General features: G+C 31.7%; 2 protein-coding genes across 4 annotated transcripts in view; one reads left to right on the top strand and one right to left on the bottom strand.

Annotated features, from left to right (window-relative positions):
- LOC145969326 (unconventional myosin-Ie) overlaps positions 1-4,699 on the top strand; it is a 29,527-nt gene extending 24,828 nt beyond the window's left edge. Inside the window, exons 13-21 of the mRNA XM_083095353.1 lie at positions 288-495; positions 1,146-1,376; positions 1,493-1,777; positions 1,915-2,070; positions 2,158-2,297; positions 2,402-2,553; positions 2,737-3,084; positions 3,328-3,669; positions 3,929-4,699. Of these exons, the coding sequence (XP_082951479.1) occupies positions 288-495; positions 1,146-1,376; positions 1,493-1,777; positions 1,915-2,070; positions 2,158-2,297; positions 2,402-2,553; positions 2,737-3,084; positions 3,328-3,669; positions 3,929-4,005 (1,939 nt within the window). The 3' untranslated portion in view covers positions 4,006-4,699. The remainder of the gene's footprint in view (positions 1-287; positions 496-1,145; positions 1,377-1,492; positions 1,778-1,914; positions 2,071-2,157; positions 2,298-2,401; positions 2,554-2,736; positions 3,085-3,327; positions 3,670-3,928) is intronic.
- A 238-nt stretch (positions 4,700-4,937) lies between these two features.
- Positions 4,938-15,981, bottom strand: Ehbp1 (Eps15 homology domain containing protein-binding protein 1). Of its 3 annotated transcripts, none has more exons than XM_083095354.1 (19): positions 15,692-15,981; positions 15,412-15,605; positions 14,555-14,762; positions 14,295-14,476; positions 13,856-14,067; positions 13,315-13,450; positions 12,900-13,130; positions 12,076-12,265; positions 11,768-11,934; positions 11,429-11,651; positions 11,116-11,331; positions 10,178-10,267; positions 9,975-10,088; positions 9,671-9,871; positions 9,412-9,561; positions 9,048-9,265; positions 8,763-8,951; positions 8,553-8,678; positions 4,938-8,088 (listed from the first exon to the last, which is right to left on the bottom strand). In XM_083095354.1, exons 2-18 carry the CDS (start codon positions 15,513-15,515, stop codon positions 8,597-8,599), a joined length of 2,913 nt encoding a protein of 970 aa, XP_082951480.1. In that variant the 5' UTR covers positions 15,516-15,605; positions 15,692-15,981; the 3' UTR covers positions 4,938-8,088; positions 8,553-8,596. The 3 variants fall into 3 exon arrangements, with proteins under 3 accessions (XP_082951480.1, XP_082951481.1, XP_082951482.1); XM_083095355.1 differs by having other exon boundaries at positions 11,116-11,286; positions 15,692-15,980; XM_083095356.1 differs by lacking the exon at positions 11,116-11,331 and having other exon boundaries at positions 15,692-15,980.
- Between the last annotated feature and the right edge of the window lie 135 nt (positions 15,982-16,116).

A 16,116-nucleotide genomic window follows, 5' to 3' on the forward strand; every position in this document is an offset into this window, starting at 1 on the left:
TCGTCGATAATTTAATGTAATCATCGCTTAATTACTAATCATGCACGTTTATTTACGTAAGAATTACGCGGAAAATGTCGCGCAAGTCACGTGTAATCAAGAGTTACAGATCGCCGACATTTTAGTAAAATCGATGACATAATGAAAACTTGCCGATAAATTTTTTTTCATTTTTTTGTGAAATGTTTGAAATTATCGTTCGATGCGTTATATAATATTGTCTAAGAGATATATAGATATGTATCTGAAAACATGAAAAAATAATATTTTTTTAATATGTTTCTTAGTTCCTTGGTGCGTGAACTTTATCCGCGAGACACCGGTAAAACCAAGACTCTCAAGTCCAGACCAACCACCGCGGGTAGCAAAATCAGAAGTCAAGCCAGTCGCTTGGTCGGTCAACTGATGAAATGCACGCCGCATTACATTCGGTGCATCAAACCGAATGAAACGAAAAAACCGCGAGATTGGGATTACCTGAGAGTCAAGCATCAGGTATAATAATTTGCCTAGAAAGTTTTATATTTCAAATATATAAACATTTACGACATGCAAAACATGAATAATATCTATAATTTATATATAATGATACATCTATAATTTAGAAAATTGCAAATACTTATGAAAAATATGGAAAAATCAGACAATAATCGATAATTTCAAAAAAATGAGCAAACAAGAATGTTAATGAAATTTTCTTAGTTGTGTCCACTTATTTCATTTTTAATTCGATGATGCGATATTTCGACAAACTATGCCAGAGCGATTACACGTAAAGTCGACGAGGTATCTTTTCCTCTTCCTTCGGATAATAACATTGAAATTTTGTTCGAGAAAGTCAATACGGCATAGTTTTCACGTTACAGTCTGCGCTAGAATGATAGTTACCTTAATGGAGTAGAATGCCTGAACAGAGAGATGTTCTAACGGAAACGTATTACGTGGACGTTATATTTTGCGATCGATAATAATCAGTTAAATAGACCATCGGTTACGCGAGTATTTCAATTTTAGCCAAGCAAACCCGGCAGATGTACAGTTATGACTTTTTAAAAAGCTTAAAAGCGGTGAATCCGAGATTCGATACCCTCTCGGCGATGAATTAACAGAAGACGATAGTAATCGCACAGTTTTCCGCAATCTAGGTGGAATATTTAGGTCTGAAAGAAAATATCCGAGTACGTAGAGCTGGCTTCGCCTATAGAAGAACCTTTGCCAAGTTTCTACACAGATATGCGATCCTCACCAAGGAAACCTGGCCTCGTTGGCCCGGTGAAGAGAAACAAGGCGTAGAGTGGATATTAGGCAGCATCCATATCGACAAGTCGCAATATCAGCTTGGCAGATCGAAACTCTTCATCAAGGCGCCGGAAACCGTAAGTTTTCGTCTCGTAAAGATCTACTTTTAGCGTTACTCTCGCAGACTTGGCAAAAACACACATTCGAATTAAGTCAAGCCCAACGAATTGATTAAATAATACTATCTACTTAGCTCTTCATGCTGGAGGAAGCTCGTGACCGGAAGTACAACATGTATGCGCGAGTCATACAGAAAGCCTTCAAAAAATACTTTGCCCGGAAAAGACAGCAACAACAGAAACAGGAAGCCGCTAATCTTCTCTTCGGTCATAAAGAGCGGAGACGGGCGAGTCTGAATAGAAATTTCGTGGGCGATTACATAGGGCTGGAAGGCAAGTCGCAGACAATGAGTCTACTCGGAAGACGGGAAAAGGTGTTCTTTGCCGAGGTCGTGAAGAAATACGATAGAAGATTCAAGGTGAAAGTCCCGACAATTTCGAATCACTCGAGCGTTCCTTAATTTATAGATAAAAATATTACCTCGAAGAAATCTATTTAATAACATACTTTTTACGTTAAGATTAAAGCCTTTACGATGAATAATTTGTAAAACAGATGTGCAGAAGAGATCTCATTCTCACTGGCAAATACCTTTATTTAATCGGCCGAGAACAAATAAAGAAAGGTCCCGAAAAGGGTAAATCCGTGCAAGTTATTAAAAGGAAGCTCCCATTTAATCAAATTAGCCACGTGTCATTAAGCACGCTGCAAGTAATTATCATTTTATGCTAATCTGTGTATATGTACGTATTATATAATAGTATCGTATGTATTTTTTAATAATAATTTTCATTCCAGGATAATTTCATAATTATTCATACGAAGGAGGATTATGCCAGCTTATTAGAATCGGTATTCAAGACGGAATTCCTATCTGTTCTTGGCAAAAAATATCTCGAGGATATTGGCCATCCTTTGAATGTTAAATTTAGCAACGAGTAGGGGCTTTTTTATATTTCGTACATGGTTTATATTAGCGCGACACACGTGTATAATGCATTCTATGCTCGAGACAAAATTCATAAATTTATTTCTTTTCCAGCTTAGAATTTAAAGTGAAGAAGGAAGGTTGGGCTGGCGGTGGAACGAGACACGTAAGGTTTACGCAAACCGATTATGGTGATAAGGAGATTTTAAAACCTTCCGGCAAAATTCTCAACGTCAGTATCGGTCCAGGATTATCAAATACAGCAAGTGAGCTTTTTATTCGTAATCCTTTTAATGGATAATTCAATTTCGTATGCGTGCAAATTATTGATTTAATAATTAAAATATCGACAAACAAATATATTTTTTATCATATACACATATACGTAAAAAATATATAATTATATTTCTTATTTATATAGACACAAGTAATGATCCTTTCTATTTCAGAACCCAATTCGGATCGATCAACATTGTTTGTTCGTTCGCATAATGATAACATTTCGAGACCGATTCGTTCAGCACCGAAGCTGTGCGATTTGACTTCAGTCACAATTGGGAACAATCAGACGATTACAACAGGTAGACCTCCTCTTCATCCGATAGCAGCTGTAAGATCTACGACTTCTACACAAGCTACCTTAAACGGTAAACCAAACATTCCACCAAATCGCCCGAATGTTCAACCTATACAGCTTCAAAAGGATATGAGAAACGGAACAAACTATCCCAACAAGCTACGGAATAAGCAGACTGCTGTAATGGACATGTGTATCAATCCCAATGCCGGACCACGTGGTAAGTTTCGACGAGCTCGATTTAAAGAAATATCTTCAAATAAGTGAAATGCGTGGAAAAGTACAAAGCTTGTGTAAAATCGCAAAAATTACTTTAAAAAGAATTTTTAGGATGATAGGATCTATAAAATCGCGGCGTATTAAATTAAGGAAAGTGAAGTCAAGTGAAAAAAAATTATTTACATTTAATTATACATTAAGCTCACTTGCATAAATATTTAAGTCTTTTCCGGATGATTCAAAGGTTTACTTAAATTTCCTCCACCGCCTACGGATCCACCGCCACCGCACGAACCTATAAGATTCAAGTTACCCTCCCTCAATGGCGAACATAACGCTTCCGGTCATCAAAATAAAGGAATGCAAACATCCCAGGAATGGAACATGAAACAAACTAACGACGCGTTAAACCGCGTAAGAAGAAAGGAGGATAACACCGCGTACGCGGTCGCTAATAGAAAGATACCTCCCCAAAAACCGATACCACCGAGTTTGCCAAAAGTCAAGGCCTTGTACGATTACGAGCCGCAAGATCTCGATGAGCTAGGCCTCAAGGAAGGCGACATCATAGAAGTACTCAAAGAACGTGAGTTTATATATGTGATTCTGTATAATAAGTAATAATAAGTTAATAATCGATAATATAAAAAAGAGAGAAATATAGAGAATATATAAATATATTAGTATAGTATAAATTTCTTATTAAAATAGCCTTTGCGTGCATTATTCGTTTCTATTATTACAAGTTAAAAATTATAAGTGTGATATGTTATATTAATCTACACACAAAAAAATGTAACAAAAATTATTATTTACATGTTAAATAATTAATATAATTTTTGTAGATGAAGGCGGTTGGTGGCACGGAAGACTGAAAGGAAAGACCGGTCTTTTTCCTTCAAACTATGTTGAAAAAATATAAACTCTGTAACTAAATTTTTACTTAATTATCGAGAATTATAGCGAAATAAGGAAAAACAATAAGTACGCGTCTCCTACTCTCTGCTGTTTGCAATTTCCATGATATACTTATTGCGCGAAACTTAATTAAATATTAACGGAGAAGATCATTAATGCCAAAGCGAACAAAGAATTTGTAATTGAAAGTAAACGCAATAATTTTTGCGAGCGTATTGTTTGTTATAAATAACATAAATAATTAATAAAGATTGTTACGCGATAAGTTTAGTAGTAGAGATTGTGGAATCATAATACCATAGTTCAAATATTTCTTTTTTCTAAAGAAAACTCAAAAAATTCATCTTGTTGTATAATCCGATGAGTTTATAGACTCTAATAAACTTTATCTACGGTAAAACATCTCGTTACGAAATTTAAACAAAGAGTAAATATATCGAAAAGATATAGATCGTTGTTATTATTAGTTATTAGTGTATAATAGATTATTAGTTATTATTAGTTATTAGTGTATAATAGATTTGTAACTTTTCATGTACAGATCGCAATCGATATTTATATATTCAACCAAATATGTCACGGTTAGCAAACCTGAAGGTGACAAATAGTCAATCATATTGCATAAACATGTAATAATATGTATATAGTGTCACTGCCATCTGCAAAATCCGCTAATAAAATTGTATCTCAATTAAATATTGTCGGCTCTTTTTAATTTTTAAATACTATATCTATTTTCTCTTCAAGTATGCCGTCTTATTTAAAATATTTTTCACTTTATATCATGATATAATTTCTTATTGTGTAAAAAATGTTAAATGACAGATGTCATTTAATATTTTTTACATTCAGAAATTACGCCATACAAAAGTCTTGAGGTTATTCTAGATATATAAACTTGATTATAATAAAAATAAAACGGCAGTACCACATCGATAGTATTATCAACATCATATTTATTATTTTCTTCTGCGGTACTTTATATAAGTCTTTCCTTATTCATGGCGAATGTTGCGCGATACGTTTTTTTTTCTCGCTCGCTTGCACTCTCACATACAATACTATGATTAACATCGGCAAAGTAAAATAAAAGCACATTTTCACAAGACTATAGCATTGGCAAGAACGATTATCTTTACAATTATTATTTTTCATAGTAATACAGGATAAAATAAGTTATAATCGATCCAGTGTGCTATGATTTTATAAACATACGAGTATGCATAGGCACTAGAATAATAAATTATTGCTAAATCGTTCACACACAGAAACGATGTAATCCCTTAATCGCGTTTGCACGACTTTGAAAAAATTTCATTTAATAACTAATAAATCAGTTGGGGTACCCAGTATATGAGTTTGGCTTACATCAGCCTTATTTAAGACTTTAGCGAGATCGCGTAATGATCGACACATACCAAGAGTAAAGTCACGCTTCGCTTCGCAAAGTGATATATTTCTTGTTTTTCAATATTTCAACCGTGCAAAAATTTTTTCTTTCTTTCATTAATTGAGAGCCATTGATATTACATAATCTTAGCTTAACGAAGTTTCTTCAACTCTTTCGAGAATTAACAAAATTACAAGAATTAAAGATGAAGATATAAAATCATTTAAGACGTTATTATATAATGATTCACTTATAGATATACATGTGCATGTATGTGTGTATATATGTGTATAGTCACAACAGGGAATATTTTTCCCCAATGTGTATCTCGAAGCTTTAATTACATACACTCTAAATATGTTTCAATAATTATACACGCTCTCAGGAGAATGATTTTACATGGTCTGCTTAAAACATGTGTATATATATCTGTGTATGTGTGTAATTGAATCGATCATTATGCTTGTATCACTCTAGTATCTCGAGCACTTACGCGATGTTTTTACGTATGCATTATTATACGCTTTTAAAAATAATTACATAAATTACTTGCGTATATATATATATATATGTTAGTATATTTGAATAGAGAGTATTTAACAGAGAGATGGCGTAATATTAACTTTCAAAAGTTATTCTAAATTGTCTACAGATAGAATGACACAAACGTGACAAACGCATACGCAATGTTACTTTTTATTTGGCGAAAAATATTGACAATACTCCCTGTGATTGTGCATTTAGCATAACATACATAAAACAATTAATTTCGGCACACGTTCCTTTCCTAAATCTTTAACTTTATATATTTTAAAATTTTACATTAAATGAGATACCGATGTAAAAAGAATATTTGAAAATTAATACCTAGCTTTTTGAAATTAAATATTGAATTTGCGATTTTGTGGTAAAATCACAATAAAATAACATGTGCTTTACGAGAAAAATTAATTAAATTTCAATATTTATTTTTCATATATTGCTTTTGGCAGATAAATCCTGCATTCAATTCTTCGTTTTACGGAACAATCACATTACATATCGATAAATATTTTTCTTTTTAGACAATATCAGCAATTTCGAAAAAATTAGACAAGTTAGAGAGGCAATAAATATTTATCAATGCATTTTCACAAAAATTGCATCAAATATAAAAACAAACATTCGTCATCCGTCAATTTTTTGCCTGCGAGATCCGTCAGACAATACGTGCTGCGTAACAAAAACCAACTTTTACAAATCGAACAAATAAATTTTTTTTTCTATGTGATATTATAATCTACGATTAAAGCACTTGGAAATAACGTACCATTTCATTCGAAATACTTACAATCACACAGTGCAATATCTTACGTGCAAACATACCGCGTAAAAGGAATTAGTCTTAATGAGAAGTCTTGGTCCTTAAAAAAAGTATACATCCCGGTAAAATTATTTCCCTTTAATGAATCCTCTCGCACCGTGAGCTTCTTACGCAAGTAGCACGTAAAATATCAGTGTTTATATATGGCACAAATAGAGTTCATGCGAATGAATAAAAACGAGTCCGAAAATTATACATATATATATATAACTTCGACGCGCGCAAAGTTCTGTTTGTAATCAATCTATTCTTTGAAAATCAATTTAAATCGATATCTCGCTATCAATTTAAATCAATTGTGGATTATCGATTAATTGCTAGATCAATTTTGACGCATAACTAACCTCCTTAGCCAGGTAGTAGCTATTAAAAATATTCACAGAAGAACACGCTATGATCAATCAAATCTGTCACTAATATTTTCTTTGCACGAATAATGAAATTTAGGCTCATTCTACAATGAGTCGCCAATCACAATCGATTATTTTCGAAATAATCGGTTGTGATTGGTCAATTTGCTTACGACTCATTGTAGAATAGATCTTAAATTGTCACATTTCTTTGGTTTCTCAATATTAAATATCTTGGCGCCACAAAATAAATCTCTACATAAATTAGACGTTTCAAATTCACTCGCTATGAATTAAAAATTGTATTTGGTTTACATTTTTGAATTAGTTATTAATTATACAAATATATATAATTGTGTGAACAAAATAATATAATACAGTATCAAATAATAACTTTGTAATTGATTACTTCTTAAATCTCATCGAGGCATACCTTTATTACTAACTTCCACTCTTTCCATTTATTTCTTGCATTTGCGTTCACTCTACTTTTGCTAAACGTATCTTATCTTTCAGTTTAAAAAAAAATTATATTTTATATTATTAATTGTGAAAGTATTTCGCATGATTTTTTACTCGATAACATATTCATCTATTTGCACACGATTCTATTAATGCGCAGTAATCCACTTAAAACACACAGTGAAATGCTTATTTTATGAAATAATCGATACTCTGTACTCTATAATATACAAGAAATTAAGTGCATTTACGCATCTCAATGATTAATATTTATCTAATGCTTGTTATTTTAATTTTTTGCATTATTTTTCTTCAAAATTTCTTACGAATTTAATATATTTATAGTAAAAGCGAAAGATAAAATCTGAATCTATTTCGAAATTCATTTTTAATATACAATAAAAAAAATGAGTTCCTAAAAATAATCTGTGTGTGTAATCATGAGACACCATAACCATACTTAATTCTTCAAACTCTAATTTCGTCGACTCTTTGGCAACTTTGCAGTAAAATGGGTCATGCCTAGAAAAAACACGTAATTAAAAATTTATATTTTTTTGCATATTTAAAAAAACAAAAAAATTTTTTGTGCAAGGATAATCTCATTAAATGACAAAAATTCAACATGAATTATGTTTCTTGCTGAAATATTAAAGCTTTGATTAAGATGCCATTTAAATAAGAGTATAAAAAAAAGAGAAATAAGATTTTAATAATATAAGTAGGAATCAAAATTTTATTTTATTTTACTGAAAGATCTTATTATTGGACCTTATATAATTTAAACATTTTAATTCAATATGAATTTAATTTAGGGGATTTATTTATCAGACTTAAGAACAATAACAAATATTTATAGAAAGATATCAATGAATAAAATATCAATGAATAGAATTTAAATTTTATATACGAGAATAATAAATAATATATTTATTTTTTATTTCTTCACTTTTTGAAATATCTTTATATAATATCAAGCAACTTACCTTCAAAATAGTGTCAGAAAAACACGATAAATAATATAAACTCCTCATTGTACAACACAATTTTTATTTCGTTGAGCTAATCCAGCACGAGATAAATCGCGCTCTATCTCGTCATCATCCTCAATGCTGAAAATTGTATGGGAAAAGTTAAAAACTTAATAATCTTAGAGAAATACAATACGCATAATAATATGTATCAATTATACTTACGCTCTCTCTTGTGTATCGAGATGATGAACCAATTCATCTCTTTTATTCACAATGGATACCAACTCTTCCAACAATAAGTTTTCACGCATTTTTTGCTCGGATGTTTTCCGCCAGTCCTCCACTGCAAGGATGCTTCTCAATTCGCGATTTAAAAGTTCGAATCGTCGTTCTAAATCGTCTTCTTTCTCCCTAAAGATAATTTCATCAAATTGAAATTATTGAGAAATATTGTTCATGTAATTTTCAATCAAAACGAAAAATAATATGAATCAATGAATCACTTACAATATGTTTAATTGCATTTGCCTTCTCAAAAGTGCATTCTTCTTGTTAACAAGTGTGAACCATAGAGACATTAGTCTTTCCGTTTCATCTTCATTATCACTCTCCATGGCCGCTCTTAATTGCTTTTCAAGTTTACCAGCTTGTATGTCGATTTGATTCTGTTCCCTCTCAAGCGCTTCCAGTTCATTTTGAATATACGATGTCATATCTTTACCCAACTAAAATGTTGAAATGTTATTGAAAAAATAAATCGTTATTACAACTCAATAAAAATTTAGAACATACACTGTTTCAAGTATATCACAATCGAAATTTTTTAAACTTATGATTTGAGAGATAAATTAGTCAAATTAAATTAACATACCCCACGAAGTGTATATGGAGTTCTGTCAGGACTTCCTTTATCGGGTGAAATTCGTTCTATGATTTTGGAGAAAGAATACAAAGGTGAACCAGTTTTCTTTTCACCATCTATTACACTGGTATTCCCCAAAATGTTTCCATTATATTCAGACTAAGGAGTTAATTTATTTTAGTTAACTACAATTTATTATTTCCTAACATATAATCTCAGTGACATGTTACAAATGTCAAAAATGCAAGAGAGGTATTATTTTGAATACCTTTATGCTGAGTCTATCACCAGGAGTCGATGGTGTGATGCTACGTCTAGGACTATTGTTCTGATCGTCTATCGATCGTATATCACTACTATTATCGTCATTCAGTTGACTTGAAGTCACAGTGACGCCCATTTTCACTTCTGCTATTAAGCGTCTGGCCCTTTCGCGCAATTGTTGTTGCCTTTCATCGTCATTCTGTGTCTATAAAAAATATATACACGTAGTGTATGTCTACAATCATATGCCTCGAGAAATGCTCGATATGTTTAGTAGGATATTCTTTAATACTATATAAATAGAGAACCTCGACGGGACTAATCGCAGCAGAAACAAATCCGGATGGTTTCGTCTGATTTCTGGCTTGTTCTAAGAGTTGTCTCGCACGCTCTCGCAATTCATCGTGTCGACTAACTAATGGCTAATATAAAAAGAAAATAGAAATATAAATTGATTGATATCTTATGAATTAAAGTGACAGTAATAATAAGAGAAAGTATTGTTAATTACGTGTTGCGAACGTTGTTCTGCATATGGCGGCGATGCACCTTGGCATTCTGTATTACCTCGGCCTCCTCTGTCATCAGAATTTATTAAATCCTGCAAAAGATTATTCTTAATATACTTGCACTAATAAAACTTGATTGCATCAAGATATTGTTGTAAAATTTCTTCATGTATATATATAGCTCAGATTAAAAATATTTTTGTCCAAAGAAAGGAATTCAAACTGAAATAACACATAAGATTATTCAACTTTTAATTAATTTTTATTTAGATGTCAATTATAATATAATAAAAAATTTTTTTCTTATATAATTTCTGAAGACATTATATATAAAAAATATATAAGTTTTAATTTTAAAGAAAATTATTTTTTGTACAATCAAAATTACATTTGACCTTTCTTTGCATACTTGTTACTTCATTGTAGAAACATTGTAGGAACCCATTATAGAATATTTTGAGATAAGGCTTGTATCTTTCAAAGATACTTGTTTGCAATATTAAAATTTTTAACATTAAGCATTTTTTAATAACTAAAAAGAGCAAAATCTTGAAATTAAATATTTGTTAAACTCGGCTAAAGACTAAAACTATATTTGCCAAAAAGAATTTAATGCGAAGCTTATGAGACAGCCTATATAAATCTACATTCCGAACATCACGAAATATTTATTATTTTGCGCATTTTCCTCATGCACATTTACATGCAACTTTACGACGTATTGTATAGACAATACTTGTTGGCAAAAAAGCGCAGTTATAAATTTGCACGCCAATAATGAATGAAAAGTAAAAGTAAAACAAAAAAGACGCTTTTTACCGGTAAAAAAAAATAAAGATACAACAATGCGCGCTTATTATGGATTTATTGTTAATGTAGCAAGGTATAATAAGAGGACTGCGTAAAAAGCAACAATCTGCGCAATCTCGTGTATACTGACATCACGAATTGGGGTTTGCGATTTGGTAATCGAGATCGATTGTGACCATTTGTCATCGATTATCTGTATGTTTTCCTCTTCATCGTCGGAGCCGAACGGATCGGTTAATTGGCGGCGTGTCATAAGTATCGGACGTTGTTGCGCTTGTTGCACTCTCGGTGGGGATTTACTCTGCGATAAATTCGTACTCATTTCCTCACAATGAAAAAAAAAAAACTGCGCACCAGTTACGAATCAAACTATATATAACTGATCTAAAGTCGGAAAAATCGGGAGCAATGTCAAAATGTTGTTCGAATTTTATTTTACGTACCTTCTCTCTAGACAAATATTTTTCTTTGGTTGGTGATAACACCTTGCCCAGAATGCTTTTCGAGCTAGCCAATATGATATCTTTGACTTCCTTCACACTGGACGGCGACTTATCTTTGTTACATTGATCATGATCTTGATTATCTGTGTTCAAGCTCAAATGTAACTTATTTTTCAGCGAATCGATACTGATATCATCCTTTTTATTATCGAATGGATTCGATCTACGAGAGTGAATCGCAAGTTTCTAATTTTAATCTTTCGATTAAATGCTTCTATTTGGTATTATGATTTGTTTTGTATTAGCAGCAAGTTGCAATGTCATAACAAATATATTTACCGTCGATTATTGTCTGCTTTATTATTTTTCTGATCGATCTGTTCCTTCTTTCGTAAGTTAATAATTTCTTGACCAAATAACTGAACACTCACATCTGTATTGTTGTCTGTGTTAAATCTGCCAATCATGTAAGAAGATTCATCTGTTGTTTTACCTATTTGATGTACCTAAAATGATTTGTTAAAGCAATAATAAAGGATTAATAGTATCACACCATGCTGTCAGTTGTGCCAAGTATAGCATTATGTAAAGAAAAAAAGAAATAGAATCACTGGGTAAAGACACTAATAGAAGAGAATTTGAAATACCTCCAGTTCATGGCCTGTAAAATGCGCTCTCAATTGATACAAATAAGTCATCACAGCCAATTTATCAGGTACAGTTAATATGTCCATGTCTGCTGGTTCTATAACTCTGGGTATGCCTAGAGCTTCGCCCGCGTCAAATGCTCTCTTGCAATTGCCTTTTACATCATGAGGTAACAGTGAATCGATATCTCTATAAATTTTTATTTCAAATATTATCCAATTTGCTTAAAAAATCCAATTTTATCATATTGATGAAATCGTAGCAAGATTATGTAATTTATAATTAGTTTTTAATACATTAATAGAGAACATTTGAAACCATGAGTCAAAGTAAATAAATTTGTATAATTTATGCCTTCTTAATAGGACGCTTTTAAACATGCATTCTACACTTTTTTGTTTTATTTTTAGGATCACACAATTGTGTGTTTTAGATAATGTATCCAAGATAATTTATCCAAGGCAATTTATACAAGAATAATTTCTCATTTCAAAACGAATAAATTTATATACATTGTAAATGTGGTGTTTACTCTCTCTTCTTTATATATTCATTTATTTGCAATAATTGTACATATATAAATACGTCGACCTTTCTGATGTCAAAAATAATCTTTAAAATGTTGGCACAAATTGGTTAGCGCGAAAAACAATGATGATCTCAAACTGTTTATTAATGGAACGTGTTAGTAAAATATTCGGCAGATTGCCAAGGTCATTGATTGACATTTTCTTCCTAAGGAAAAGTAACGCGAAGAATGCGACGATTTACGAAATTACGGACAATATTCGATTAAGACAATTTCTATAATAGAAATACCTACATTAAATCGGGTCTAAATTGATGAATAATTGCACAAAATGCCATTCCGTTTCGCCAAGATGTCGTCAGATTAGTAACTTTAACACCGGAATAATCCTTAGTAACTTCTTTACACCATTCCAATAAGTCTTGACCTGGAGTAATCTCTTTCAGTCTTGGAATATTTGCCTCATTCTTTTTAAAATCCAATGGCTGCAGCGGCAACCTTAACGCGCTATGTTCAATGTTTTTACTGCAAAGATATGTTTATAATTGTTAGATTATATATTATTATAATAAGCAAATAATCATGTCTATATATGTTTTTTTAATTGAAAAAATAAACAGGAAATTATATATTCTTTGTAAAAAGAGTAAATATTTAATATTATTGTTATATTATACTTTTATCTTATAGGACACAATACTGTACATACTCATTTTCAGCAGCAACATGATCTTTTATGGGCGATTTTTCTTTCAGAGAATCTCCAATTCCTGTTAGACTAATGTCGCGTATAAAGTGCTCTCCATCATTTACAGGGGTTGTATCATCCTTTGATAAACTTGCCACTATTAGAAGCAGGATTATTTCATTGTATAGTAATAATAAGTAAAAGCAATTTCATAATTTATAAACAGAATTACAAGTTTTATTAAAACATATTTTGTAGAATCTTCAAATTGATTTATATTCACAATCAATAAATTCATATTGCATCAAGAATGTGGCTGTTTGATTCTCATATTAGTGAGAATCAAACAGCCACATTAGAAAAGAAGAATTAAAAAATATTTCTATTTTGATATTACTAAAATTTCAAAATATTGAAGTTGAAAACATGGTATGACAAAATGAATTAATATCATGGTAACAATAATTATGTAAATAATATAAATTAATATATAAAAATAATTGTAAATGTTGAATTTTTAAAAAAATATTTATATTAATAATATGCAAGAATCAGCACTCACCACTTATAGGAGTGCTAGGTAATTCACTTTCAGTGAGACTGCTTGTCATTAAATCAAGCTGAGCTGAGATATCTAATATCTCATCCAAGTTTTTTACCGATACCTCTTCAACATCTTCAGGTATGTCTTCATTATCAAAATCGTCCAATGGCGCAATGTCGCTGTTATTATTAACTGACATTAAACTAGCCATACTTTGCATATCCTCATCCCTATATGGCAGATTAGAAATATTTAAGTTTTCATCAATGAATTCAAGTAAAATGTATTTTAAATATTTAACAACAAATAAAATAATAAATATTCAAATCAAAAGATTGAAAATTTAGTATGCAAACTCAGTAAACATCATACTGTTGTAAAAAAATATTTAATTAGAATAATATATTCCTACTCATACAAAAATTGACTAGTCAGTAAACTTGAATTGCATGCTTACGTTGCTTTGCCTTCTCGCAGGAATACACATGACAAAGTACATTCGAGCGTAGCACTCACAATCTTCTTAGAAGTTGGTTTTAAATCTAATTTGAGTTGTTGCTGGCTAGATTCAAGAGTTGCATACTTTTTCATATTTATATTAGTAGCAGCGACATGACGCCTTTTTCCCGTCGATGATACCTGCTCGATAACAGGACAATGTACATACACCACATGCTGCACTCTTTCGCAGATATATTAGTATACTGCACTGCTTACATCTTCGATGACAAATGTCCAATCTTTGTCTTCTAGTTCGTGCGTTCGTGGATCTTTGAATAGTGTCACAGAAACTGTGTGATTGTCAGGAACTGCCCAGCTAATAGTACCCTTAAGCGGATCACTCAAACATGGCTCCCAGTCTAAGGGTTCCGAACTAACTCTTCTACTACGTCTTGTCCAAACAATGCTCAGTTTGTTTGGTTTCCTATTAAAATATTATATATTGCTATATTTTTTAAAATAATGTACATTAGTGTAATATTTATCTTTAGCAAATTTATAATGTAACACTTTCTTTTGCATAGTTTTATAAAATAGATAGTTTTATAAAATAGATTATTTTTAAATTATTTCGTGTATACATATGTCATCTTTTCAAAATGCACATAGCCTTAAATAAATTACATAATTTACATAAATTTAAAACTGTCATTCAAGTTGCATTATTCTTAAACACATAGCTTGTGGAATTCAATTTAATTTATCTAAAAAACATGATAATTTATGTTTGCATAAATATCACTTGTTTTCTTTTACTTTTAAAAACACTTGTAATAGTTTTCAGTAGGATTGTTAATACACAATAAACACATACATCCTATTGAGAAACACTAAGAGAATAAAATTCCCAATACTTTTTTTTTATTCGAGTATAACTGGAAGTAATTATGTTTGTGAAAAGAAAACAAAGTTAGCTAACAAAAATAAAAAAAATAAAAATAGAATAGAACACAGAATTTTTTTTCAAAAGCGTTTGTATGAACAAAAAAAAGTTATCGGCATGATTTATTTGACAATAAGAAACAAAGTTTTCGCTCGAACGACTAACAATAAATCATTATACGGTCACTTACCATTTCGTCGTCGTCTCCAACGTGACCTCATGATAAGAGACGGTGAACTGAAACTTGGCGGCTCTCTTATTCACTCGCTGCAAACGTTTCCAGACGGAACTCATGGTTGTTCGCTTCGTTCTTCGTCTGGATTGTCACTCGTTGGTCGCTCAAAAAGCTTTACTGTCGACACGCGACACGACGCCTCATCATTTCTACGAAACACACATGCAATCGGATCAGATTCAAGCGATGACGATAGGCGCGAATCATTATTCACTTCCGAACGAGTCGACTTTACCTTGGCAACGATCATATGTTCGATGGACGATCTTGTACGATTCCACGCTCACGCGTGTTCTTCAACAAGCAAGTGGACTGTCATTCTCGCGCGTCATACGGACATATAATGCTCCGAACCGACATGCGTATACGCGTGCACGCACACACACACGCAATGACGGGTTGAAAAAACGTGCCAGAAAAGGCTTTAGTAGTTGAATTCGCCTAAATCTCCAAGCTCCCCTATCACCTCTAATGTCGTCTTCTACGACCAAGTCAGACAAAACTCGCCAAACTTCACTCTTGAAAAGATAAAACTGTTTTCAGCGCCATCTATTTTAAGATGAGCAAATTAAAACAATCACGTGACGGCGGAGCAACGAGTCGCGCTAAATTCAAATACATGTCACGCGCATGTGCGAATATGTGTGTATAATAAAAGAA

Source organism: Camponotus vicinus, unplaced genomic scaffold (assembly GCF_025532165.1).
Source record: "Camponotus vicinus isolate PSW18456_S1 unplaced genomic scaffold, iyCamVici1.0 SCAF_3, whole genome shotgun sequence".
NCBI classification, from domain to species: domain Eukaryota; kingdom Metazoa; phylum Arthropoda; class Insecta; order Hymenoptera; family Formicidae; genus Camponotus; species Camponotus vicinus.